The 27759-nt window shown below is 42.3% G+C and overlaps 2 protein-coding genes and 1 long non-coding RNA gene across 6 annotated transcripts in view; all 3 read left to right on the plus strand.

Annotated features, from left to right (window-relative positions):
- asb5a (ankyrin repeat and SOCS box containing 5a) overlaps window positions 1-3280 on the plus strand; it is an 11601-nt gene extending 8321 nt beyond the window's left edge. For all 4 annotated transcript variants that reach the window (XM_063187972.1, XM_063187971.1, XM_063187973.1 and 1 more), the window contains 2 exons: window positions 1071-1262; window positions 2067-3280. In XM_063187972.1, the coding sequence (XP_063044042.1) occupies window positions 1071-1262; window positions 2067-2194 (320 nt within the window). In that variant the 3' untranslated portion in view covers window positions 2195-3280. The remainder of the gene's footprint in view (window positions 1-1070; window positions 1263-2066) is intronic.
- A 1307-nt stretch (window positions 3281-4587) lies between these two features.
- spata4 (spermatogenesis associated 4) lies at window positions 4588-7722 on the plus strand. Its single transcript, XM_063187975.1, has 6 exons — window positions 4588-4792; window positions 4920-5049; window positions 5220-5338; window positions 5802-6022; window positions 6581-6682; window positions 7527-7722. The coding sequence occupies exons 1-6, from the start codon at window positions 4692-4694 to the stop codon at window positions 7616-7618; spliced, it is 765 nt and encodes a 254-aa protein (XP_063044045.1). The 5' UTR covers window positions 4588-4691; the 3' UTR covers window positions 7619-7722.
- Window positions 7723-20624: 12902 nt separating this feature from the next.
- On the plus strand, window positions 20625-24309 carry LOC134438885 (uncharacterized). Its single transcript, XR_010032680.1, has 5 exons — window positions 20625-20676; window positions 21291-21400; window positions 22189-22271; window positions 22850-22948; window positions 24132-24309. It is a non-coding gene; the product is annotated as an uncharacterized LOC134438885 (long non-coding RNA).
- The last annotated feature ends 3450 nt before the right edge of the window (window positions 24310-27759 follow it).

Raw genomic sequence — 27759 nt, forward strand, 5'->3', positions numbered from 1 at the left:
ACCCTAATGCCATTTGAACCGTAACATCCTTGCAGTGTGTGTATGTGTGTGTGTGTGTGTGTGTGTGTGTGTGTGTGTGTGTGTGTGTGTGTGTGTGTGTGTGTGTGTGTGTGTGTGTGTGCATACAACAGTGTGTGTGTGTGTGTGTGTGTGTGTGTGTGTGTGTGTGTGTGTGTGTGTGTGTGTGTGTGTGTGCGTGTGTGTGTGTGTGTGTGCAGGGGAGCTGACAGGGGGGAACAAATGGGTCACTTGTCCCCGGCTCAGGGCGAGACGGTGCTCAGAATTGGATCCTCATTACATATTATTGATTGGCTTTGGGGCCCTTTCAGATGTTTTTGTCCCACGCCCAGCCAAAGCTGTCAGCGGCCCTCTGTGTGTGTGTGTGTGTGTGTGTGTGTGTGTGTGTGTGTGTGTGTGTGTGTGTGTGTGTGTGTGTGTGTGTGTGTGTGTGTGTGTGTGTGTGTGTGTGTGTGTGTGTGTGTGTTCATTTGTTCATGTCTGTCATCTCTGACTAAACAGCAGCAATAGTACGGTAGGTAATAGCTGGGTACCCTGATAGACACCGCATGTCGCTGTTGTTTTACTGCCACCTACAGGATAATTTGCCGTATCACCTTGTTGACAAATAATTTTCCTTACTCCCAAACAAAGCTGGTGGCTACCTCTCTGACTGCACAGGAGCGAATATACGGTGATGCACAATCCACTGTATACACAGAGTGTTCACATCTATGGTCTGTGTACTGTGTCTACCTAAGGCTTAGTGACATTAATGTGTGTTTGTGTTAATGTCAGAGAAGAAAAGAAATCTGATCAATTATTTATATATTATTTTATGTGGGTGTCTGTGTGTGTTTGCATCTGTCATCTCTCCAAAGGATCGAACATACAGCTGTACTGTGAAAAACCCCAGACATCAGCACTTATTGGTCTGTGTACCTGCAAGTGATGCTCTGATGATGTTCTCTATTGTAAGCCGGTTTGGTTAAAGGCATCTGCCAAATGTAATGTAAATGTGATGTAATGTGTGCATGTGTGTGTGTGTGTTTGCATCTGTCATGTCTACACAGGAGCAAATGTGCAGCTGGGTACTGCGATGGACACCCCGCTGCACGCTGCGGCCCACAGGGACTGCACTGAGCTGGTGGAGCTGCTGCTGGACTTTGGAGCCGACGTCAACGTCAGGAACTTTGACTTCAAGCGGCCAGTGGAGGCAGCTCCTCCCGGCAGCCGAACCGAAGGATTTCTGCTGGTGTATGAGGGTACGTTTGCTGTGTGTATGTATCAGGGCTTGACATTAACTTTTTCACCCACCGGCCACTGTGGCTGGTGGTTTTCCCGAGTCACTAGCCATTCAGGTATTCCACTAGCCACAGATTTTATATCGTTTTTTTTTTCCTTTATCATGATGGTGTACGTCTAACCTCAGAAGATGAGGTGCTAAAGCAAGATGAGTGTAAAGCTTTCTACATGGAAGTATATCAAACAAATAGAAACTGAGGTACTGAGCTTTTTCTTGACTTTAAATAAGAACAATTGATACACAAGGGGCAAACAACAGAAAATAGGCTACTATGAAGCGTATGTCATACCGCTGAAAAAGCTGATGACCAAATTGGCTAGTGACTTTGGAAATGTTACTAGCCACAGCAAAGTTTTACCAGCATTTGGCCGGTTGGCAGGTGCCACTGTCAAGCCCTGGTATGTATGTGTGAGACAGACAGACAGACAGAGAGAGAGAGAGAGAGAGAGAGAGAGAGAGAGAGAGAGAGAGAGAGAGAGAGAGAGAGAGAGAGAGAGAGAGAGAGAGAGAGAGAAAGAGAGAGTGTGTTAGTTAGTCAGGTAGAGCAGCAATCTTTGTGTATGGTAATAAACTTTCCGCACTATCATGGTGTGCAATAAATACTGTATTTGATTTCTGTTCAATATTAAATAGCTTAAGGATCAGTTAACTAATTAGTGTTTCCTACATACATTCATGATGTTAGAAAAGTGCAAGTGTTAAAAAGCTCAAGTCATGAAGTATGTAATTAATCTAATCAATCTTTCTTATATGTTGTCTGCAGCCACGCCTCGTAAGTTGGCCCATTTATGTCGTCAGCGAATCAGAGATTGCATCGGTCGCTCAAGATTCCACCTCCTGTCAACTCTCCCCCTCCCTACAGCTCTACAGAACTTTGTCTGCTTCAGATAATGGGCCTTTTCCACTCATCAGACGCCTTTGGACACTGAACAATTCAATGCTTTCGAAGCAGATTTAATTTGCATCCGGTGACATAGATATACAGTACAGCCCAAAAGTTTGGACACACCTTCTCTCTCTAGGTTGTCCTCAGACAAGCCTTTCATCGTTGCTTCCAGTCAACCCGATTCTCCATACATCTTTTCAGTTCGCTGGTACTCTGGGCTCCTGCGTCCTTCTTGAGTATGTCCACAAATGTTAGTGTGGGATGTCCTCTTAACCGGCACCCACGTGATGGTTCCCATAGCACCAGTTTTCTGGGTGCCTTTGGTAATGTCCTGCAAGTCTCATTCTCCTTACAGCAATCTTCTCGCTCACCCTTGGTATTCCCTCGTATAGGATTTCGTTGGTTATATGTGCACTCTTACTGATGTTAAGCACTGCACGCAGCATCCTAGTGTAGCACCCATCAAGGGACTTCTCTAGGGTCCAGCATTCAGGGTCCAGCATTCACTGCCATAGAGGAGAACGGACTCTACTGTCGCATAGAAGAAGCTGAGTTTGATTTGACGGGGGAGATTGGAGTTCCATTCACTGGCCATACCATTCTCATTCAATGCATTCTCTTTATTTTTTATTCTTTTATTCAGTTGTCCAACAGGGATACCAACTGAAAAAAAGAAACAAATTAGCTTGTTGAGATGTGCAGGACCATCATTTGTGTTGTGTAGAAGTCAGGTGGATAGACAGCTGACATCGCTGTTGGACAACTGTAATAATTTATATTTTTCGGTAAGCACTTGAAGTCTGAATGCGTATATGCAGATTTGATATCCTAGGGATATTAAAGAGAATCATAGAGAATACAATGTAGGCCTACTGTAAATGGCCATGAAAATAAAGACTATGCATTAAATGAGAAAGTGTGTCCAAACTTTTGGCCTGTGCTGCGCATGGCATATATATATATCACTGTTTGCCTGAAACCGGTTGTCATACCTTCTTCAGTGGACAACTGAATTTCTCTGAAGTTACAGTGAAAAACAGTCCTGCTCCTCCCGAAGTGGTCTTGTCCCAACCTGTTTTGAACATGTTCATGTAGGCCTGCCAACTTTTGTTTAGCATCTTAATTAAAAAAAACATTTTCAATCACTTTCTATTCTTTCCCTGGTCTTTCTGTTGTACAAACTGATCATGATTTGAATTCTGGCATAGCACTGAGCCCACCAGGCAGTAGCACTGTGCCCACAAAACAGCAGCTCACCATGTGCATACAGGTACAGCCTACCAGTACCAGAGTGAGGGCTGTTTCTGGCTATTCTGCCCCACTCATGGCCAGGGTTGCCACACACAAGCACAATAGACGCACACACGCGCGCGCACACACACGCACGCACACACACACACACACACACACACACACACACACACACACACACACACACACACACACACACACACACACACACACACACACACACACACAATTGTTATATTTGTATTTGGCTAATTCAGTCAGTGAGAAGCACTACTAGACAGTACATTTTGTTTGTGATAACATTAAATGACAACTAGGCCTAGGCCCTACATGATGATATGCTATAAAAATGAAATGATTGATTGATGCTAAAAAATGCTTGTGTGATTTTTTAAAAGTGAAGAAGTCATTTTTTTACTACTAATATGTGTTTTGAAATTAGACTATTAGGCTATATAATAGCCTAGCCTGTTACAGTTTAAGTGATGTTTTCATCTGTTTGGATTTCGACCAAGGTAATAGGTGTGGGTTCGTTATTTTTGGAAGATCGATGTATGGCTATTAGCAGTTGAATTTGTAACGCTCGCGTCACTCGGAGCAGATTTCAGCACCACCCACGTGGACAGCTCCGGACACACCGGTGAAGGTGTACGCTCCCGCGTGGACACTCAGCCCCCCCACCCCAGGAGAGTAAAGTGGTCTCGTAATGGCGGTATGAAAAAATGTGTCGGAATGTCGGTTGCCCCCCATTGATATTGGTAGCCTACCAAGTCACCTGCCAAGTTGGCCTACGGGTGGATTTGAGTAGGCCAACCAGTTTAATCAATGAGACCTACTGACTGGAAAATGTGTCAACCCACCTGCCCCTACGGGTGACCAATTTCACCACAGTGTCCATTGGAGCATTCATTTTTGACAGTTATAGCCTACTGCATTATGTAGCCTATTATGCATCATGGGTATGTTGGTTTTAGCCTGGCCGCTTTTTATGATGATATGATGAGAGAGAGAGAGAGAGAGAGAGAGAGAGAGAGAGAGAGAGAGAGAGAGAGAGAGAGAGAGAGAGAGAGAGAGAGAGAGAGAAAGGGCTCTGCCCTTCCATTCTCGGCCAGGGGTGGCGGTAAAAGACTAATCCAAACTCAAGAGCCGTTGTCATAGAGATGTAAACTAAACAGTGAAATGTGACTACTTTGTCCAAATCAAAGTCTAGTTCGAACGAAAGAAAGAACAAGGATTTTTTTAAACGAGATAATGGAGTATGCTCAACCTCCCAAGAAGACCGGACTTCCTCGAGAAGTTTTGAAATGGTTACAAAGTCTCGATTTGTCGTTTTCTCCAAAGAATGTGCGCAGGTCAGTTTGTAGCCCTTTCAGTTCACGAGAACGACAATGTAAACAAATTATGAACAATAAAAGCTAAATCTTGCATTTTATTCGTCACGTTTGTCCATCAACAAGAAATATTCATATTCTCTTCCAGAGACTATTCAAATGGCTACCTCGTTGCAGAGATGTTTTCTTGGTATTATCCTGAGGATTTCTCCCTGCATTCGTACGACAACGGGTCATCGTTAGCTGCCAAACTCAGCAACTGGGCCCAAATAGAAAGGGTAAGTTAAGAGATCAGCATTTTTAAACTGTGACATTAATTCACGAATGACATTCTTTTATGAATGAACCTGTGTGGATAGGCTTGAATTGTAAGTTAGCCCAAATGATTTCAAACATTGGTAGCCTACAATGTATTTATTACAGCCTTCTCTCTTTCTTTCAACAAAAGTTTTTGACAAGGCAGCACATCAATCTCCCTAAACAAATAATTGACAGCACCATACACTGCAAGCCAGGAGCGGCAGAACTTCTGGTTCAGGAGATCTACAGCATCCTGACCAACAGACGGTAGGTATAGGGTAGGCTAAAACTTAAAATGTCTGTGTTTATTCTTTCAGTTCACCTTATCTACACAATCCACATATGAAGCAAAACAGTATGTGTATAAAAACAATATTTAGGGGTCCTTCACATAGCTGAGGTGTTCCGAGCAGTCTGCTACTCGGGGGCTCGAACCCGGCACCTCCTAGTGAACACATCAGTTCGGGTGATGGGTGGCACATCCAAACTGAGCTAAAGGCCCAGTTCGATAGCTCAACGCTATCGATACAGTATGAGGCTTAAGGAGGGAGGTTCATTAACATTCTATGCCACACTCTGCTAGTTGGACTTGAACCCGCAACCTTCTAGTCAAAATCAATTTGGGTATGGAAGGCACACCACGATACCGCAACCACAACATTTCTCTTTTTACAGGTTGTGTTGTTGTAATAACTTATATCTTGTGTTTCCATGTTTTTACTCCATACAGGCTGAAAACCTGGTTCAGAGATGAGGTGGACTTCTCAGACCGCAGTTACCAGGACCAGCTGCCCATGGTTGCACGCTCCACAGCCTCCAAGGCCATTAAGAACAACCTGCCCTTGTCTGAGATGATTGCAGAGCCCAACATCAGCACCATTCAGAGAAAGATCCAGCACATCGTACAGTGCCACCTAGAGTGCAGGAGGCAGGAGCGTCTGCAGGATCCGAGTAAGAATAATCAGATGATATGATTAAACACACACAGCATACATTATATTACAAATATGCTGGACCCGAGTAACTATAACCAGATGAGAATATTAAGCACAAACTATGCAGTACAAACATGCAGTATGAGAACTCATACCGTACTACAGTACCCACTGAGTGAGTCGCAAATATTTTAAAACAAATGTTTAGGGTACTTTTAAGAACAGAATCGGACATGTCCATAGACATTCATTCTAAAGCAGGTTTAGACAAAATCGAAATTGGCCCAATAACGGAGACCGCTGCAAACATCAAAACATTGGTGAGAACCACTCAATTGCACTGCAGGAAATTCTGGAAAGGATCTCAATGTGCTAAATAGTTACTGGACATATCCTTTATCGTTCATGTAAGTTTTTAAAGTGTAATAGAATTTACAGACATCACTTTATTGTCTTGGCACCACGTGTTCTCAAACTGGTATCCATTCTGGTTGAGGCACTGCTGACAATGAGAATCACACATACATACATACTTTTGGTATTAACTTATGTGGTTTCTGTGCCCTCCCTTCAGAGCGCTTTGGGGTGAAACCCACCCTTGGGGAACGTACGGCTCGCCCTTCTTCGGCCAGCGCCTCCAGAGAGGGTCCAGGCTCTGTCTTCGCCTGCTGCACAGGTATACACCTCTCTGCATTATTATCGTATCAACAATACTACTATTAATAATAATATACAAAATCAAATAATAATTATAGTAATAACAACATAAAACTAATAGTAATTAATGTTGTTTTTAATTCATTCATATAAACAGTAATTAATAATTATTATACTTTCATTATTATCAGCCTATTCCAGGAACACTATGCATTCTACAAAAATGACACTAATAATAACACAATGTGATGAGAAGTTCTTCTGAGTAATAGTTGATGGCATGGAGTGTGATGATGCCTGTTTAACCAATGTGATATTTACATTTTTTTAAAATACAAATATATATTTTTATGTGCTATAAGCCTATTTGTCTGCATGTTCTGTAACTCAAAACACACTGCAGAGTAACACTGATGTACCTCAACTTGAGCTATGTGGCTAGTCAAAGAATGTGGAAAGTCAAAGAGTCTCAAAGATTTTTCTCTTCTCAAGGGGCTATTGTTTCCAGTTTTAAAGCTGCTACCTCTCCTACTCTTTCTCTGTTCATAACAATGTTTCCCAACCATGGGTGCATGTACCACTACTCCTCACACCTCAGGGGGTACATGGAAGTAAGAATAACGAATATGGAGTGTAGTCACATTGGGAAAGAGGAAGAGATATAGAGAATGAGTGAGGGGGGTACTCATCATATGACAAAATGACTTAGCGGGTACGCAGGACAAAAAGGTTGGGAGACACCACTGTAGAAGACCACATCACATAGTGTTGCATCACATTAAGTTTACGCTGTCTGTATGCACATGGTCACGACTTGCGGTTGCATCACACTAACACTGTAAGCTGGCTGGTCGCTGTTTCAGATTCCACAGGCCCAACTTTCAGAAGCAAGACATGTGTCCACTTCAAGGAGATGGATTGCCGTTGCCAGTCATCCAGAACCCTCTCCAACTGAAGGCAGGTGTGGAGCACAGAAGTGATCTCACTAAGAGGACACAGAACTAAACTCTCAGAATAATAAATACAATCACTATCACAATACAGGACCAATCATAAGCACTCATTGTGACAAGGCATGGACTCTTTTTTTCATACAGTCAAAGGCTCATATCCACGATTTTTCCTTTTATTGCATTTCTGATCTAACCAAATGTATTCATAATGACAATACTTATTGGATTATTGTTATAGGAATTCAATTGAATGCTGTACAATATATAAACATTCCAGCATTTGCTTTGCAACCTTGTAGTTAGCCAGTGAAGAGGCGGGATGGCCGTGAAGCAACTCCTATTGGATAGGTCTTAGGCCCATCAAGACTCTCTTGCTGTTGATTGGTTATCTTTCAGAGCCAGGCTATGATAGGTTACTTGCCCCGTCTCTCTTTCATAGTTATTTCACTTTCAGCCAGATGATGGCAGCACTAGACTAAAAAACATTTTTCCACACCCAGGGTTGGGGGATAGAACACCACACAACTGCTATTGGAATGCAAATATGGCATTTAATCACGATAATACCCATACTCATGACAGGGAATAAAATGTAGGCCAGATTCAAATGAAGGGTTTTCACATATACAGTATAATGTGATATTTCTTCAAACAACAAAAGGGATTTCAGTTGATTTGTCCGTAAATGCCTAATATTCCCGTACAGACACATGTACTTTGATAGCGTTTTCTCTCTCTTTTGTATTGGAACGAGAGAGAGAGAGAGAGAGAGAGAGAGAGAGAGAGAGAGAGAGAGAGAGAGAATGTATTGGTCTTGGAATGCTCTCAAATGCTTCATTCAAAGCCCTGGATGTCCATGGTGTTGCCATTGTTATTTGCACAGAATAAGTTGCCATTTTCAATTGAAAGTAACAGTCCTGGCTCCGCACCAGTGATGTCCAAACAAAAACCAGTTCTGCCCTCCCTGTCTCTCTCTCTTCTCTATCCTCTCATATATTTTGGTGCTCTTTCGTTCTCTCAACAGTCGGCTTTTGCTCACGCCAACCTCTGCTCCACTATTGGCACTCTGTTGCTAGTTCTAGTGGGTGTGTATGTGAGTGTGAGTGTGTGTGTGTGTGTGTGTGCCTTAGATGGAGACATGTTGGACACACCCAGTTGGCTTTGTAATGTGGCTCACAGGCAAAGCCCTGCTGCCATCGCTATGCCTATTTCCTCTCTGTTCGCTAGCGATGACCGTCCCTCTCTCTTCACCTCTTCCTCTTTTGCTCTCTTCTTCTCTCCTCTCCTCTCCTCTCCTCTCCTCTCTTCTCCCCTCCATTCCTGTTATTTTCTTTGATCTCCTTTTTCTCTACTTCTCTGCCTTTTCCCATTTTCCCTCTCTCTCCTCCTCCTCCTCCTCCTCCCTTGCCTTCATTTCTTCTCTCCTATCTCATCCCCTCTGCCACTTCACTCTCATCTCATCTCATCTCATCTTCTGTCCTCTCTTCCTCCATCTTCTCTCCTCTTCCTTATCTATCTCTTCATCAGGGCTTCGACCACCCTGCTCTGTCTGTACGTGTACCAGTGTCCTGTGCTCAGCTACAATGTGGTCAAATAGGCTAATCTCTCAGTTTAGTGAGGTGTTATCAGTGTATCTTGCTTTCTCTCTCTCTCTCTCTCTCTCTCTCTCTCTCTCTCTCTCTCTCTCTCTCTCTCTCTCTCTCTCTCTCTCTCTCTCTCTCTGTTTTCTACTACATTAGGAATGATGTTACATTTATTTCTACATGTTTGGGATTCATGATGATAGTCATATATTAGTGTGTGTTTATATGTGTATGGGCGTGGGTCCTTATTTTTCTTGTGTTGTATGGTGACAGAATGTGTGTTTGTGTAATGTGGTGGTGGTGTGTGTGTGTGTGTGTGTGTGTGTGTGTGTGTGTGTGTGTGTGTGTGTGTGTGTGTGTGTGTGTGTGTGTGTGTGTGTGTGTGTGGCGTTACACATGTGTGTTGTGAGTAGGCAGGTGTTTTACGTGGTAGCGCTGAGGAGCCCTGTTTGTGTGCGTGAGTGAGTGTGAAAGAGGGAGAGAGTAGGGTGTGGCGCGACGTTCCGAGTGTTTGTTCCATTTCTCTGCGAGGCAGCAGCATCTCCCGTTGGTTGCTATGGTAACTGTGAACGGCTGATTGGGAGGCTGTAGCAGGGAGGCTGTGTGTTCCTGTATGTTGCTTTCCCTTGCTTTGCCTGAACACACACAATACACAAACACACACACACACACACACACACACACACACACACACACACACACACACACACACACACACACACTCATCCGAGTCATGCTTTCTGATGCCAGTGAGCAGCACGTAGATGCCCAGCCATCTGCTCCGTGTTTTTTTCTTCTCATCTGTGCCCGCTGTGCCTTGAGAAGGGGGGTGGACGTGCACACACACATATGTGTGTGTTTGTGTGTGTGTCTATGGGTGTATGTGTCTCTGTGTGTCTGTGTGTGTGTCTGTGGGTGGGTGGGTGTGTGTAGGCTCTGGCCTTGACTTGTGATACACTCACAACCCCCCTCTAACGCCTCTGTCATCAACTCGCATTTAAGATTCATCACTGTTATTTTTAGCACCCAATCTGAAGATATAGATGCAGATAAATAATTCAAGTGGAACAGGAACATATTTTTGTGGTTATCCCCATTACATGTGGTAGTGCCTTGTCTGTTTGGGCAGTTTGAGGTGTCAGTGGGTTAAACTTGTTACAGCCAGTCAGCAGCTTAGCATCATGAAGGTAAAGATGTAAACACACTTTGATGAATTTTAAAAAAGCTCTAACAGGAGGTCTTTTAAAACTAGTAGTGAAATCATTATCAATCATCAATCAACAATTGACCAAAGGCTTTGGCTGTAGGTCTAGACAAGGGTGAAATGCAAGATTGAGACCTGTTTCCTGAGTCTTAAACACAGCTGAATGAAGCAGTCGCCTTAGGCTGCCAAAGGTGTATCCCCAAAATAATATCCCCCAAACCTTGAATTAACAATACTGCTACTGCCATCTAAGACATCCAAAATGTAATCAGTTCAAGCATTAAGTTACAAAGTGGGGCTTGAGTTTTACAGTTTTTTGCCTACTGCTTGCACACAATTTGCAATTTTTTTCTCATACAGTCAACAATACACACAAGCCAAATACTCTCAACACTTGCAGATAAACCCTACACATATGTGTCGACATGAAACTCTGCTATCAAAACCATTGCCATAAAAACTTAACAATCTTTTGTCAAAACCTCACTTTCATGTCAAAAGACACACATGAGCACCAAATGATAAAACAAATTAGATCAACATTAAAACAGTTGTTTGCTTTATACAAAACACAGCAGTCTTTCTTTTTGTAAAGTCTATTTAGTCTCACAGAATGTACATATTCACAAGACCCCAAAATTCAATACTGTACATAACTGCACCTTACAGAACAGGACATTACAGTAAAATTAAGCAAAATATATATTAAACTACATCACTCTAAACACAACAGTGTGTAGATGAGCTTATGGAGAACTTGTTTGTGTATGGGGTATATTCACAAATTTTCAAACATCTAAACATGATATAAATATGCGGTTGATGTCAACATGCTGTAATGAAAATCATAGTCAATATACTTTGTTTGGGTATGTATTCTTCATGAAATACAATACTGTGCATTTCCACAGACACGATATGCATCTGACATCTACTGTACACAACATCATCAAAATTATATCACGTTCAGTCAGTTTGCTCAAATGCTTGGTTGTGTTCTGAAAATGACACTATTTCTACAAACTCATGTTCACATTACCTAACATGTGATGATGAAGACAAAAGGCTACTCTTGGTGTCATGTTTCAGGCTAGGTTTTACAGTACGTGAGTCAATCAACTCCATATTCTACTTTTCAGTACCATTGTGCTATTTGTTGTTTTGTTTTGAGTGTAGGAAGGTGTGAATTTAGCATAGAAGCAATTAAAGTAAAACAAATAAATGCAAAATAAAATAAGTGCAATGCAATACAAAGAATGCAACTTTATAACTGGCAGAATAGTGGTAAATTTTGAAAGCATGTGTTTTATTGTCTGTGTCTAAATCTTGTTATACATTCAGTGTGTTTTTGTTTTTCACAGATGTGTTTTCACAATGACACTCTGAGATTTTACTTTTTTGCAAAATGTCTTGCTGTAGACAGTAGGAGTCTGTAATGTGTGAAGGAGCAAGTGCTTATCAAAACTGGTATGAAAGTGTAATGCTTGACTTTTGTTTAAAGTAAAGCAACATGTGTTTAATTTATGGTACCAATAACTTAACGATATGCTACTTTGGTTTAAGCATCGGCCTATAGTGTTTAAGCAGTAGGCAAAAACTGTAAATGCAACTAATCAAACAGTGAATGTATAATTAATTAATCAGAAAGATAACAATACCGTTGCTGTTCAGTGCACTGCTTTCATGCCTATTATAGAGTGCTAGCATACAGGATTTGGTTAAAAAGTTGCACGTTGAAAGTTGGGTAACACTTTATTTGATTGGTTCACTTTTTCAGTGGATCTACCACATTAGGTACAGTGTAATAACCAGTGAAGCAATATTTAATACCACATAATACCAGTGTAATACCATGTACAAACCCTAACCCTAAACCTAGATGTAAGTACAAAATTGGTACATGGTGTTACACTGGTATACTGGTGCGCATGTAACTGTTGCATCTTTGACCGAGACAGTAAGTCTTTTTGATTCATCAAGAGCCACGGTATCCAAGGAAATGTCTGCATACCACCAAGAAGGATGAACCACATCCAATAGGATTAACTGTGGATGAAAGAGGAAGCTGTCTGAATACTCTGAAAGGGATGTTTGGGTGCTAACCCGGAATGTATCCAAAAACATTATACCACAGCTGTCCAAATCACGGTAGAAATAAATGTGCACCTCAACTCTCCTGTTTCCACCAGAACGGTCCACCGAGAGCTCCACAGGGTCAATACACATGACCGGTCACCCAAACATCCCTTTCAGACAGCTTCCTCTTGCGTCCACAGTTAATCCTGTTGGATGTGGTTCATCCTTCTTGGTTGTATCTTGGATACTGTGGCTCTTGATAAATCACAAATACTTGCTGTCTCGGTCAAAGATGCAACAGTTACACGCGACCAAGAATTTCACATTTTTGAGCTCTGATACGTCACCCATAATGTTGTGTGCATTGCAAAATTTTGAGCAAAACTGTGCTCTTACCCTGCTAATTGAACCTTCATACTTCACTTTACTGGTGCAATGTGCAATTAATGAAGACTGGTTGGCCAACAGGCTGGTCCCCTTGATCCATGAAACTTCCCACACTAAAATGACAGGTGTCTCGGATATTTTGTCCAACCCCTGTATGTCCAGTTTATGTATTGGTATGATAACCATTGCAGAACAGTAGCATATCATATTTATCATGCATTTCTTATTTGAACCATATGCATGCCAAACGGAAATAGTAGTCTGGTACACTATGCTGAGATCTATGCGTTGGTTCAGTTTTTTGGGGGATTTGTAAAACTATATATTTTTGGATTCCTTAGACCCTAAAGAGTCAAAAAAGCAATGTTTGACAATTTTCAAAAGTCATTAGTATCATCATGCATCATGCAGTAATTTTTGGTCTTGAAAAGTGGACGCTATTAGGCCCTCGGTACGCTTGCTGCGAGCTGTAAATTACGCACGTCACCGCAAGCAACCGACTGCACATACTTGCTTAAAATTCAGTTGACCAAGACGTAAAATACTGGCGGTATCATCCAGGGGGCAGAGAGCGCGCAGCATTGCGATGCGAAAATTGGGAACACAGACGGCAAGGTGACAAACAGGGGGTTTTGTATTACAAGTTTTCTTAAATGTTATGTTTCATTATCCAAACAAAGTGTAATGTACACCCAAATTTGATATGTAGACAAAGGCCTATTGGATGAAGCAGAGACTCATTTTTTACATAGACTAAAGCTGTTTGGAGAGGACAAAGTCACCTTTTACCATGCTGTTGTTGAGAGTGTTCTACACTATACAATCCAGTGGCATGCACAGACATTTTGTGGGGCAGGTGCTCAAAGTGGGGGTGGCGGGCATGTGGAACTTCCAGCTGCCTTGCTAGGTTATAGAGCAGAGGCGGGGAGCCGTTTTCATTCGAGGGCCACTTCAAATTTTATTAAGTCCTCCAAGGGCTGTACTATGAACACAACCCAGGATTTCCCCATGGAGTTTAGGCCTATATTGAAGTTGTCCACCTTCACAACGTAAGTTACAGACCTTCTGGCATTCTGAATGACATGGTAAGAGCAAAACTCACAAAACTGTCACTGTCGGTACTCAGAGGTCACTCTAGGTACTCAGTCCTGTTAAATGATGTCTCTGATTTATTCATTGATTAAAAAACACATTCATTTTGGCAAATCAAAGCCATGTGCAAATTGACCTTGCATCGATAGCATAACCTCCACATTGCTAGATTTCGTGTTTTTGACAAATAATTGCTAAAGTATCATTCCTGATATTTTAAATTCCCACCCAATTCTCATTCCTGTTACCAAATTTCTGTTATCAACACAACAGTTCATTCCTGTTACTACATCATTCACTCAGGTATGTTCATTTTGCAAGTTATTTAAAGGAATCAACAGTCATTTCTTCAAAATAAAGGGCATTGCAGGATGAAAGCAGAGGTGATGTGGAGGTGATGGTTCATCTTCTTTTCAAAATTCATTTAATCTTTGAACTCTGGGCAGTCACGGGTAAACGGTTAGGGCGTCAGACTTGTAGTCCAAAGATTGTTAGTTTGACTCCCGACCTGCCAGGTTGGTGGGGGGAGTAATTAACCAGTGCTCTCCACCATCCTCCTCCATGACTAAGGTACCCCGAGCATGATACCGTTGTAATTTTAGGTGTGGATGGTGGGGACATGTCCATACCACTTTTGACACAAACATAGCTTGTCCCCACCACTTTTTCACAAATACAGTATAATGCAAAAATAGCATACCCAGAAAATTTGCTATTGCAATGTCTCCACCACTTTCCAAGTAAAGCCTACACCTTGCCACAGTCAAATCAATTCAAGTCGGCGCCATTGGGTGCTGCCCCCTTGCACGGTTGAAGCATCATTTTGCTCTCGCTTTCATATAAAAAACGTATATAAAAAGTCACCATAGTAGAATACCTAAATGATACACCTGCAATTCAAACAGAAATCGTGATTTACTGCTGAGACAGTGTACAATTCTTCAGCCTCTCAGAATTCGTGGAATGGACACGGAATCTGTGTCAATGTCACAGATTTTGCCTTGGTCACGGAAATGTTTTAATTTCTCACGGAAATGTTTTAATTTCTCACGGAAGTGCTTTCTATATTCCCACAGCACTATGTCAAGTCTATCATAAGAAAAGAGATACCGGGGGGCGCCCCCCACATTTGGGCTTACAATACATGCCCACGGGGACCCCTGTTAAATGCCCAGCCAGGTCATTTCCCAGCCCTTCCCCATCTCTCTCACAATTGTTTCCTGTCTCCTCTCATACTGTCCTGTCATAAAAGGCCAATTAGCCAAAAAAAAGAAAAGAGATACCAAATGCTAATCCTAAACAAAAGAATGCTATATCTTTTTATGTTGGGTCCTGACCAAAACAATCCCAAATCTTAACCTGTCAGTAAAGACATATTTTTGAGAAATACCTTTTCCAGTTGGTTGATGGGCTATCAAATTCATGTAATAAACGAAGGAATACTAGCTGCGTCCAGACCAAAACAATCCCTAACCCTAAACTGTCAGTAATCTTTCTTTTTTTTTTTAGAAAAAACAATCCTGAGAAAACACAGGACTGTGGAAACATAGAGCTGCTGTGGGAATACAGAGAAAGCACTTCCGTGAGTCTATCACGGAAAACACTTCCCTGACCGGAGGCACAGAATTTTGGCAAAATCTTGACAAAAAAAAATTGGCACTGATTTTATGTCCCAAAGGTCCGTGTCTACTCCACGAAAATTTGAGAGATCATTTTGAATTCTTACAAGTTCTTCGCCATTTTTTTTCCATATGAGGACCCCCACATGAACACTCTGGAATTACACCCATACAGTACTGGATGGGGCCTTTAAGAAGTGTGGGTGTGTGGGTGTATGTGTGTGTGTGTGCCAATAGTGTGTTGATATTTCAAGGGTTTTTTTGCCCCAAAGGAAAATTGCCGTTGATAATCACATTGCTGCCACATAACACACACACACACACACACACACACACACACACACACACACACACACACACACACACACACACACACACACACACACACACACACACACACACACACAGGCAGCTGTGGTTGATGATGAAAAATATAAGAGTGATTCATCACATGTGCCATAGCTGAGTGGTACAGAGCACAAAGCAGCCAAATAGCCAAAAAGTATCAAAAAAGGTGTCCAAATTGTCCACTGTGCATGGTCCAGAAAAAACACAGGGTCAAATATCCATTGAAATAGCCAGAGGTCACAAGTGTGTGAGCCCCTTGTTTGTCAGCGCTGCCTAACACAGGGCCAGACCTGGCCAGGCCACAGGGACCCTCAGCAAGCTGTAAATAGTAGAGCACTGCCTTTCCTTTCTTGCATTTCACGGCCTGCTTTACTTTTTACATGAGACATTCATTTAGACCGGTAGAGGACAGGACAAGATTAGTTGCCTCCGCTGTCTTAAATCTCTTTCATACACACACACACACAAACACACACACACACACACACACACACACACACACACACACACACACACACACACACACACACACACACACACACACACACACACGCCCAGAAATGTGCACGACTAACTAAATCAGAAACATAGTAATTAGCTCTACATGTATTGGCTATACACTTATACAAGGGATCCGTAGGTGTGTACTGAGTCAGCGGATATTAACGACATATTCAACAGGCAAAACAACAAATGCAGTAGACTGACACAGTGTGAATCATATTGGAAAATAGAAGTGATAGTTAACGTAACATGTCAGTAGTTCATATATAGAACACTAGACATTGTTTTCAGCCTTCTGTCATGTGTTAATGGTGCAATGGTACAGGGTTCCAATATTTTTCAAAACTATCTGCAGAGATGCTTGGCCACCATGATGGCCATGAGTTGCATATCACCTTGTCACCAGTCAAGCAGAGTTATCCCCCTTAAAAAGATGTTGGTGACATATTCGTTAGGTCAATCTTGACATCTTGGTAATCAACACTTCCCTCAGCCAGTATATCAATTAAAGCAGTGTTTCTCAAACTTTTTGTGCCATTCCCCCCTTCAGAGGAAGGGTGTCTGTCTGCGCCCCCCTCGAGCAAAATGGTTACGAAAATACAAATAAATAGGCCTTCTTAAAGTTTATTAGAGCCTAATATACACGTATATGGCCTATGATGTTCTCTAAATATTAGTGAATAAATTAATGAATATATTGTGATTGTAAAGTGAATGTGTTGACTCAGTGGCAAAGCAGAAAAGTATTAAAAAAGAAAAACCTTCTGACTTCACGCACCCCACCTCCAATACCTCCGTGCCCCCCTAGGGGGGCTTCCGCCCCACTTTGAGAAACACTGAATTAAAGAATCATGACTTTTGAATAGCTTTTTCCCTGTTACAATCAGACTGATTGACTGATTTGACTTTACTTGGATCACTTTGTAATGCCTTTTGTATTTTTCTTCTTTCTATTGTCTCAAAGGGCCTGCAAAAGAGTTCCAATGTACCTGGACCACTAGTTTGTGCATAATGGGGACAGAAGTGTCTGTTGCACCTACCAAAGGAGGTCAAACAGTGTGTATGTGTACAGGATCACTGATGGCTCAATGGTGTTATGATGAAAAATGCAAATATATACACAAATAGATCACATGCACTTGAAAATAATACATGCATACAAACAAATGCATCGAAATGCACCAGGAATATGCAATACAGGATACATTTGACAACATCTGTTGTCTGTTGCTCAAGTACTCGTGCGGGGCAATTGGTTACATAATATACTGATGCATGGTTCACAATTCAGTGACGTTTCCTTTGAAAGGGGAGATGAACCCACTCTAAAGGTATTACGGCCTACCATGGTGATGTCTCAACTCCCTGCAGCAGTTGGTGTGTAACAGCCAATGACAAACAACTTCACTTTCTGCTAATAATAACAAGCATCTGCTTTTGTAGGGTGCTTCCTTGCTACTGCCATTGTGTGTGTAATTCATATCCTTGTTTTTTTTTCAATAATTGTTTTTGGCACCATCCACTCATCCGCTGACATATTGCCACCAATGGCAATTTTTTTTAATCTACTTTAATTAACTGAATTTTCCTCATGGTAAGGGGGAAATGAGACCAAGTTGCCTTGTTTTCCCTGTGTTGCCCAAGGGCCAAGGCCATGTGAACCACTCACATATTCAGCCACTCTAGAGGGGAATTGTATTTGAAGCAGTGATTCCATATAGCAGGGGTGGGGAACCTATGTCTATGTCTATTCAGCTTCACATGAAATATGACATATTTTGTAAAGTGAAAATGCATTTGCAATACAATTAAAGTTAAATTCAGGGAACATAGAGAAAGTGGTGTTTGTTTAAAAGGTGGCTGCCCTCAATATAGGCCCAAAGTGAAGGGGAAAATCCAGATTTGTGTTCATAGTACAGCCCTCGGAGGACTTTTGCGGCCCTCCGATGAATTTGAAGTGGCCCTTCGAATGAAAAAGGTTACCCACCCCTGCCATATAGCAATTAAATTGAAATACAGTAATATACAAGCTGATCTTTGAGTCATCGCATTTATTACCCCATCCGTGCCTGCATGTGTAAATCCCATTCCCTTTGGGGCAGTCATGGGTAAGCGGTTAGGGCGTCAGACTTGTAGCACAAAGGTTGCCGGTTCGACTCACGACCCGCCAGGTTGGTGGGGGGAGTAATCAACCAGTGCTCTCCGCCATCCTCCTCCATGACTGAGGTACTCTGAGCATGGTACCGTCCCGCCGCACTGCTCCCTTGGGGCACCATTGAGGGCTGCCCCTTTGCACGGGTGAGGCATAAATACAATTTCATTGTATGCAGTGTTCACTTGCGTGCTATGTCACAATGACAATGGGAGTTGGAGTTTCCCAACGAGCTTTCACTTAATGAGTACCGGACATGAGATTTCCTAAAGATATCATGAAATCTATTTTCTGAAATAGATTAACTGCAATCAGTAAGGCAGGCAGTGTCATCATTGTCTTCAATGACTGTAACTGAAAATACTTTGACTGCTTCCAAATGTACTTGAGAAAGAGTTAAAGTGCCCATTTAAAAAACTACTTAAGATAAATTACTCATAGAAGTACTCACTCACAGTAATTTGAGTAAATGTAATTAGTTACTTTCCACCCCTGTGTTTGGGAAATGCACCCCAGGACGGGGCTATTCCATTAATCTCGCTGAACATACTGTAGCAGAGTTTCAGTGGTTCAGAGATTTAATGATTGGCGGAAGGGATCACTTTCCAGCATGCTGTATGTACAGACAGAGACGTGAACATGTATCCTGTTCATGTTTTTTGCTTTTGCAAAAAGTTATCTATCACATCTTCAATGACTTTGATGAAATATTGATATAGACATGTGGAATTGAGCGAACCATGAACAAACAAACAGCGTGTGGAATAGACTGCAATGCTAGTATGGTTAGAGTGTATGCTGAGCTGAAAATATCTGGTTTGGTTAGTTGGGCCGATTGTCAACAGGCTTCTCTCAATAACTTGCACAGTCTTCAGGCCACTGTCGAAACTGTGGGCATGGAAACTGAAGACTCTACATACAGCTAAATCTTGCATTTGAACAAACATGACACACACAAGCACACATTAAATCACACTGTACACAAATTCAAGCAAACAAACAACACAGCACACAAACACACACACACACACACACACACACACACACACACACACACACACACACACACACACACACACAGAGTCTCGCATGAAGTACTGAGACCAGGAAAGTATCAATCATTCAAGTGTATAATATGCTCCCTTTTGTTCATGTCTCTGTCTCTGTCTCTCTCTCTCTCTCTCTCTCTCTCTCTCTCTCTCTCTCTCTCTCTCTCTCTCTCTCTCTCTCTCTCTCCTCTCCCCCCCCTCTCACTCTATAGAGTGGCCTATGATCAATATAGAAATCACACACACTGTAGAAATCACTGTAATTCTAAATCAATAACTTTACATCATTTGACTTCATTACTGTTTTGTATAACATTTTTAAGGACCAATACAACAATAGAACAATATATCAATTACTATATTTATTAAAAAAACCAAAAAAAAAAACCTTGGCTTATACACTGCAGATACTTATTCAGCAAGGTTCAAATGTATTTGCAAACAAACCGAAACTGTTGAGATGATCTATATGGAGCTATTTTAAGGTCATAAATCTTACAGCTCCACAAAACGCATTTCAAATGTGTAAGCTGCACCTTGTACTTGCAGGGTTATTTTCACATCTGTACATTTGTTTTGTAACTGTGTGGTTTTTTTTTGCACATGTGTGTGGGGGAAAACGTATGTGTAAAATATTAAAATGTATGTGTAGAAATGTTTTGAAGTTGTGGCAAGAGAAGTGCGTACGGCTTGTGCCATGCTTTATCAACTTCTTCCTGTTCGGAGCTGCGAGCACACGGCTGTGAAACTTTTTTCACAGATGTACGAATTTTGAGCCGGTTTTCACGTGGGGGTGGGGTCATATGGCGAGAGCCAATCAAAACATCTCTTACTGCCAACCAATCAGTGTTTCGCGAGGACTTCGATGGAAACTGTCGGCGCCTTATCTGTCGCTTCTGCCTTATCTGTCGCTTTGGGGTCCTAGCTGCGTTGCCCTGGTAACAACTGTAAACAAAAGGCTGCGGTTAACTGCTCCGCTCCCTGACAGGATTTCTCATTCATTCGTGCCAATGAAACAGGAGGCCTCGATTCATGCAGAAGATATGGTACGTAACTGGGATATAAAAATATATATGTAAGAAAACTATTTAACCTCATAGACTAACCTTGTATACGGTACATTCTAACAATATATTTCTAAAGTTTTGAGTCATTCCCGTTCATTTGAAGCGTAATTTCCCCCTTACTGTGGCTAGTTTGGATGAGATGACTTGACCCTAGCTAGCATAACATAAATGGCAGCTAGCTCTACACTATTTCGGGCATTCGCTAACAGTGTTCAGATAACTAGCGCAAACGTGCCGAGATATCTTGTTTATTATAAAAATAAACGCTTGTGTTGTGCCATGGCTTATATGGTGATGACGTTTGAGATTGTAAATTTACGGGCCACAGATGTGTCTATGGTAAGGCCGACCTGACGAGATAGCTGCCTACTGAGGTTTGATTGGATATGGACATTGTTTATTTCAGAAGGAAAATGTTTGGAGTGGAATTGTTTGGAAGACAATCTTGGGACAATTTTGCTCTTTGGGTCTTTGTGCCAACCATGCCAGCTATCGTAGGGTGCTCTGGGAACTTCTTAGATCTGTTTACTGTATGTACACTTACTGAAATAAGCATTTTGTTTACATAAAATCCCTTGTCATTTCACCACTAGGTTTGAAACCCAGACAGCACGAAGCATCTTGCCGACGTCAAAATCAGATCAACAGACAGGGACATCAGCCTTCTCTTGGGAATAGGCCAGATATGCCATAACAAGAAATGGTAAGTCTATCACTACATAAGATCCATAACAAAATACTCCTAATTAAATCTTAAATGTGACCTGGTGGCATTATTGCGTGAATGCTTATGTTGCACACTTAATGAATAAGGTCCTCAAGTGTGTAGAGTTTTGCTGAGTTCGTTGTCTATTTACATTTTCCTCAGCATAACTGTACAGCTGACACCGCTGCCTTTAGGCTAGTGACAATGGGCCCAAAAAGGCCTTCGTTTTCGAGATACCCCAACCGGAGGTAGAACAAAACCCAATAATGTTTTTCCTCATCTCTAGGGTGTCCCATACATGAAAATGATTCTTGGCCAAAGTGATTTTAATGCTAAGCCTAAACATTTTACACATTTTCATATGCACCTCCAAACAAAAAAAGCACCCAAAATGTGACTTCTCTTGGGTTTTGTTCTACCTCCGGTTGGGGTGTCTCCAAATTTTGAGGCAATTGTCACTGGCCTACTTCTGTATCATAACAAAGCCTGTCACTTCCACGTTTCGTTCTTTATGTGACCGAAGTCACTGGCTACTGCACCAGAGAGGGTCTCTGCACTCATTGCTGGTCCTATAATGCCATCTATTGGCGAAAACGTGCAACAGCATAATTAAACTAAAAGACAACTTCTGACAGGACAACAAAAAGACAGGGAGTGAGAATAAGGGAATAACAAAAAGCCGAAAATGGGGGGTCCACTACACTTGCATACCTGATTGTGATGCTGTCACTCATTTTCTAGTCTATATCTTGGACTGAAAAAGGATTACATTATTATGTTTTCAGGTGTTTTGCCCCTGCGGTTGTGAAGAGGATGCTGTGGAGGTGGCAGCATGAACGTGTCACACAGACATTGGCTAAACTACTCGGTAGGTACAACGAAATAAAAGAAACCACCCCCTCAACCCTGTTTATGCTGCACTGTACCTATTATAACCAGTTTTTATATAGACCATTATTTGAAATACTATGAGAGCCTTTCTGTTAGGAAACTGTACAGCAGGGATGGGCAACTGGAGGCTCGGGCGCCACATGCAGCCCAACTTCTCACTTTTAAAAAAAGAAAAAGGACAGTTTTTAACCCCCTATAAATCAATAGTGTAAGCATTCATGTAAAAATAAAGAAAAAGTGAAGTATCCTTTTGTAAATTCTCTCAAGTGCGTGGTGATGTGGCCCACTGATTGTGGTAATTAAAAATGTTGGCCCACCTTATAATGAAAGTTGCCCACCCCTGCTGTACAGCCTACATCACTTGTACATGTCCTTACCAAATAGGACACTAGCTAGCTAAATGTAACTAATATGGCATTGTGAAAGTTGTATGCCTAAATGTAAACCATAATATTAAATTGTGATGGACAGAATTCAACTAAACCAACATATTACATTGTGAATGTAGTTGCACAGTGATACTGAGACCGACTTATTCCTGTCTTTATTTGCCAGGCTTCTACACTTGCCCTCAGAGTTCACATATGGTGAAGTGCACAGGTGTCCAGTCAGGTTCAGACTGATGCTGGTAACAAGAGGAAAACATGCTAATTGGTAAGTGAGATCCCTGCTCAACAAAAATCCACACAGCACAACAAGTAAGCCTAGTTTGTGGTATCAAATGTAAAATGGAAGTTTCATCAAAAAGTTGTAGAACACATCTGAATAAATTGCAGGCCATCAAAGTTGTGAATGGGCAGGGAAAACACAACCAGTTGGCTCAGCACAGCACAGCAGATGCGATGCTACCATTCCTTGGGAATATGACACAGAGGTCTACTATTCCATTGTAAATATTGACTGGAAATGTTCATGTTTCAACTGTTTAAAAACATTGGACTCAGGGGAAAAAATCTCTAGGTGTATATAAGTGAAAGCCCACCTTTGCCATTGTGACACAGCACACAAGTAGTGAAAAAAGTGAAAGCCCATTGGGAAACTCCAACTCCCATTGTCATTGTGACACAGCACTCCACCGCACACAAGTGAACACTGCACACTGCGAAATTGCATTTATGCCTCACCCGTGCAAGGGGGCAGCCCTCAGTGGCGCCCCATGGGGAGCAGTGCGGTGGGACGGTACCATGCTCAGGGTACCTCAGTCATGGAGGAGGATGGGGAAGAGCACTGGTTGAGTACTCCCCCCACCAACCTGGCGGGTCGGGAGTCGAACCGGCAACCTCTGGGATGCAAGTCTGACGCCCTAACCGCTCACCCATGACTGCCCATAGAAGTATACACTGCACACAACAAAATTGCATTTTATGCCTCACCTGTGCAAGGGTGCAGCCTACATTGGCATCCCAAGGGAGCAGTATGTTGCAGTGTGGCGGGAAGGTACCATGCGTGGGGTACCTCAGTCATGGAGGATGGAGGAGAGAGCACTGGTTAATTACTCCCCCCACCAACCTGGCGGGCTGGGAGATGAACCAGCAACCTTTGGGGGCGGTAAAAACCTAACTTGCTCAGCCTCTGAGGCACATAAAAATGTGAAATTAGTTGCATTTAAAAGCCAAGACCATCATCTTGCATGAGAATGGACAGTCTGCATATTGGAATGCACCCATGTCACTTCAGGCGCCTTGGACAATGCATCGTGTATGCAGCATCAGGCTAAAATGGGTTAATAACACACACACACACACACACACACACACACACACACACACACACACACACACACACACACACACACACATGCACTCTCCTCTAATCTTCTCTCTTTGCCAAACTTTAGATGACCTTTCCAGCATGTCCAACTCATCAGCATCAGGGGAGGAGAGTCGGTGAAGGTGGTGCACCATCCAGGACCAGTCATGGGCCACCAACACCTCTGCAAAATCTGCACTTCTTGTGAACCCTCTAGAAGACACTACAACCACAAAACTGCTAATAAACCATCACATACTACATCACATCATGGTTCTCCATGTGTTACTGCACCCTCGGCACAAGTTCTTTGCTAGATTGCCATCTGGCAGATGCATCAGGACAGAAATGTAGCTACTATTTGTGATTATATCTCCCCACACTCTTTCTTGCTTTGTATGGCAGTGTGTCTCTGTGTGTGTCAGAATGGAAGGTGTCGCACCATTGAAGTCAATGGGCAGTGGCATTGCATGAGGGATATAGAAGTCCAGATATCCTTGATGCTTTGGTGCCAGCTGTTTTTTTTTATTTATTTTTTTTTATCTGGTCACCCACACTTCCCTCTTCATTATGTCCTATAGATTTCCATACCACGTTTTGGTGCTTTGGTGGTACGGACATTCTAACTCACCAGAAAAAAGAAAAAAATGAAAATGAATGGAGGGTTATGTCTGGTGATTTCTGGCAAATTAGAATGCCCATAACATCAAAGTGGCACTGGATTACTCAACCATTTGCCTCTTAAAAGATAGCTTCTGCCAATTTCAATATGCTGTTGTATACCTCATGCTACCCTTGACTTGTCAGTACCCGGTGATGCTGGCATTTTTTTGACTCAGCTCTTTCTGAGATTTGAGCTATTCTAATAGGGGCAGACTTTGATTGCATTAAAAACCTTCTTAACATAGGTCTAATCCAAATACTATCCCAAAAGGTATCACTGTCTGTTTGCTAGTTGTCTGCTGATGTTGCATAACCTTTTGAATGTTATTGGGAATAAATGAAGATGTTTTTTTGAAATGTAAACAAACGTTTGTCCCCATTACAATGACATGGGTATGTGGAAGAGCTGTCCCTTACTCATGCACCTGTTTAACAAAATGTTATTTTTATTCAAGTATGCATCGTGTCTAGGGGTATGCAGTGTTTTTGTTATATAAATGGCACATTACTTTATACTGTAGGCCTAAGTTATTTCAGATTATTTAAAATGGCATCTGGGAATTCCAAAATAAAGGTGAAATAAAACACTGGTGTCCCTTTTATTTGGCTCTTATACATGGGGGGGGGGTTCTTTTATAATCTTTGTAGCATATTCATCCTCTTCTCAGTTGCATGGCTGAGACTGTTTAAATAGGCTACTGCCTGCCAATACTGCACGCTTCTACTTAGTTGCATTTTAACGTTGTTATGTTACAGAGAATATAGTTATTATATAATTGTTACCAGGTAAAAACGAAAAGCTAGTTAATGTAATGCAATTTGTTGGTCACTTGCGTCTGTCATAGTGTCACAATATTCAGTCAATGAGTGCATGGTATTTTGCGTGGTATCTGTGGGGATCAAGGTAAGCAGATCGTGGAAATAGTAGGCTATAGATATATTATAGATGTAAAATAGTCTACTGTATTAACTTACAGATGTAAAATATTTCGCTGCCTATATAAACTTAACGTGCCGGTAGTCTGTATTCATTTGGCGCGTTGCAAGTGATGTTTAGAGGTGAATATTCATTATCGCCACCTACTGCACTGGGATGTAAACGCACCCCATTGAAATCGATGGCTTGGCAATAAGCGATGTTTTGATTGGCTCTCACCCTGTGACCCCACCCCCACGTGAAAACCGGCTCAAAATTCGTACATCTGTGAAAAAAGTTTCACAGCCGTGTGCTCACAGCTCCGAACAGGAAGAAGTAAGACGTGGGCAGTCATGGGTGAGCGGTTAGGGCGTCAGACTTGCATCCCAGAGGTTGCCGGTTTGACTCCCGACCCGCCAGGTTGGTGGGGGGAGTAATCAACCAGTGCTCTCCCCCATCCTCCTCCATGACTGAGGTACCCTGAGCATGGTACCGTCCCACCGCACTGCTCCCCATGGGGCGCCACTGAGGGCTGCCCCCTTGCACGGGTGAGGCATAAATGCAATTTCGTTGTGTGCAGTGTGCAGTGTTCACTTGTGTGCCGTGGAGTGCTGTGTCACAATGACAAATGGGAGTTGGAGTGGAGTTAAAGCATGGCACAAGCCGTACGCACTTCTCTTGCCACAACTTCAAAACATTTCTACACATATATATATATATATACATTTTAATATTTTACACATACGTTTTCCCCCACACACATGTGCAAAAAAAAACACACAGTTACAAAACAAATGTACAGATGTGAAAATAACCCTGCAAGTACAAGGTGCAGCTTACACATTTGAAATGCGTTTTGTGGAGCTGTAAGATTTATGACCTTAAAATAGCTCCATAGATCTAGCATTAAAATGGCTATAAATGTAAGGCGTGTGCGTAAGAGGTGTGTGCAACAGAAATGTGTACATGTACTGTACGCAAATGTTTGTTACAACACAACCCTCAATCTGTCTGGGGGTGGCTGTGTTTTTCTCAGTACCTGTGCTGGCATCATTCCTCCCATCACAGCTGTAAAGACAGTGTCCACAATGAACACATGCACGCACACACACACGCACACACACCAACTATAACAGAGACACCCTGATACCCCTCACACTCAAAACAAGTCAGCTGGACCAAATCTGTGTTGACAGGCGATCTCCTTGCAGAATATAGGGGGAAGCAGAGAGAGAGGAAGGGAGGGGGGAAGAGAGAGACAGAGAGAGGGAGGGGGAGAGAGAGACAGAGAGAGGGAATCTTCAGAAAAAAAACGAGAGCATACAAGAAGAGAAGGAGGCACATGAGAGGCAGACAGACCGAAGAAGAGAGAGAGACACACACACGGAGGGAGCAGAGAGAGAGAGAGAGAGAGAGAGAGAGAGAGAGAGAGAGAGAGAGAGAGAGAGAGAGAGAGCGCTGAGGGTACACAGAGTAGCCTGTGCCTCTATTGTCAGTGCTTAGCAGGGGGGAGTGCGATAAGGAGCTGGACTTGAAGAGCTGAGCGCCTCTCCACTGGTCACTTGTGTAGCGTAGATCTCCCATCTGAAACCACAGCACCATGGAGGAGGACATGGATGAGGGACAGACCCAGAAAGGTGAGCAAAAAAAGCTCTTTTGGTCCGTTCTCTCCATTGCCTCATCCCTGCTTTCTTTGTGTCATTCGTCTCTGTGCATCTGTTACAAAAAATCCCTGCCAGGCTCCTTTTGTCTGTGAGCAAATGGATTACCGTTCTAACACCATACAGATGGAAAACGGGTCACTCACTCCTTCACTTTGTTTCATCAAGGAACATATATATATTTATATGCATATTCCATCATTTGTTTCTGTGCTGGATTTTGTCCTACTTTGCTCTGTGTGTCTGAGCTCAAGACCTGGATAAACATTGTGCCAGACAAAGATTAAGCGTCTATTGCAAGGGCCCGTCAAAAAAATATAGGTAATAGAAAATGTCCATTGCACGAACATCCCAGTAAATGCAATTTGTTTGATTGGTGTAATATTTTAGTGACAGGTTTTCAATGCAAGAAGCGTGAGTGAACGAGCGAGCGGGTGTGCACACAAATACACACACAGAGAGGGGTGTGTGCTGAT

This window comes from Engraulis encrasicolus, chromosome 22 (genome assembly GCF_034702125.1).
Source record: "Engraulis encrasicolus isolate BLACKSEA-1 chromosome 22, IST_EnEncr_1.0, whole genome shotgun sequence".
Taxonomy (NCBI): Eukaryota; Metazoa; Chordata; class Actinopteri; order Clupeiformes; family Engraulidae; genus Engraulis; species Engraulis encrasicolus.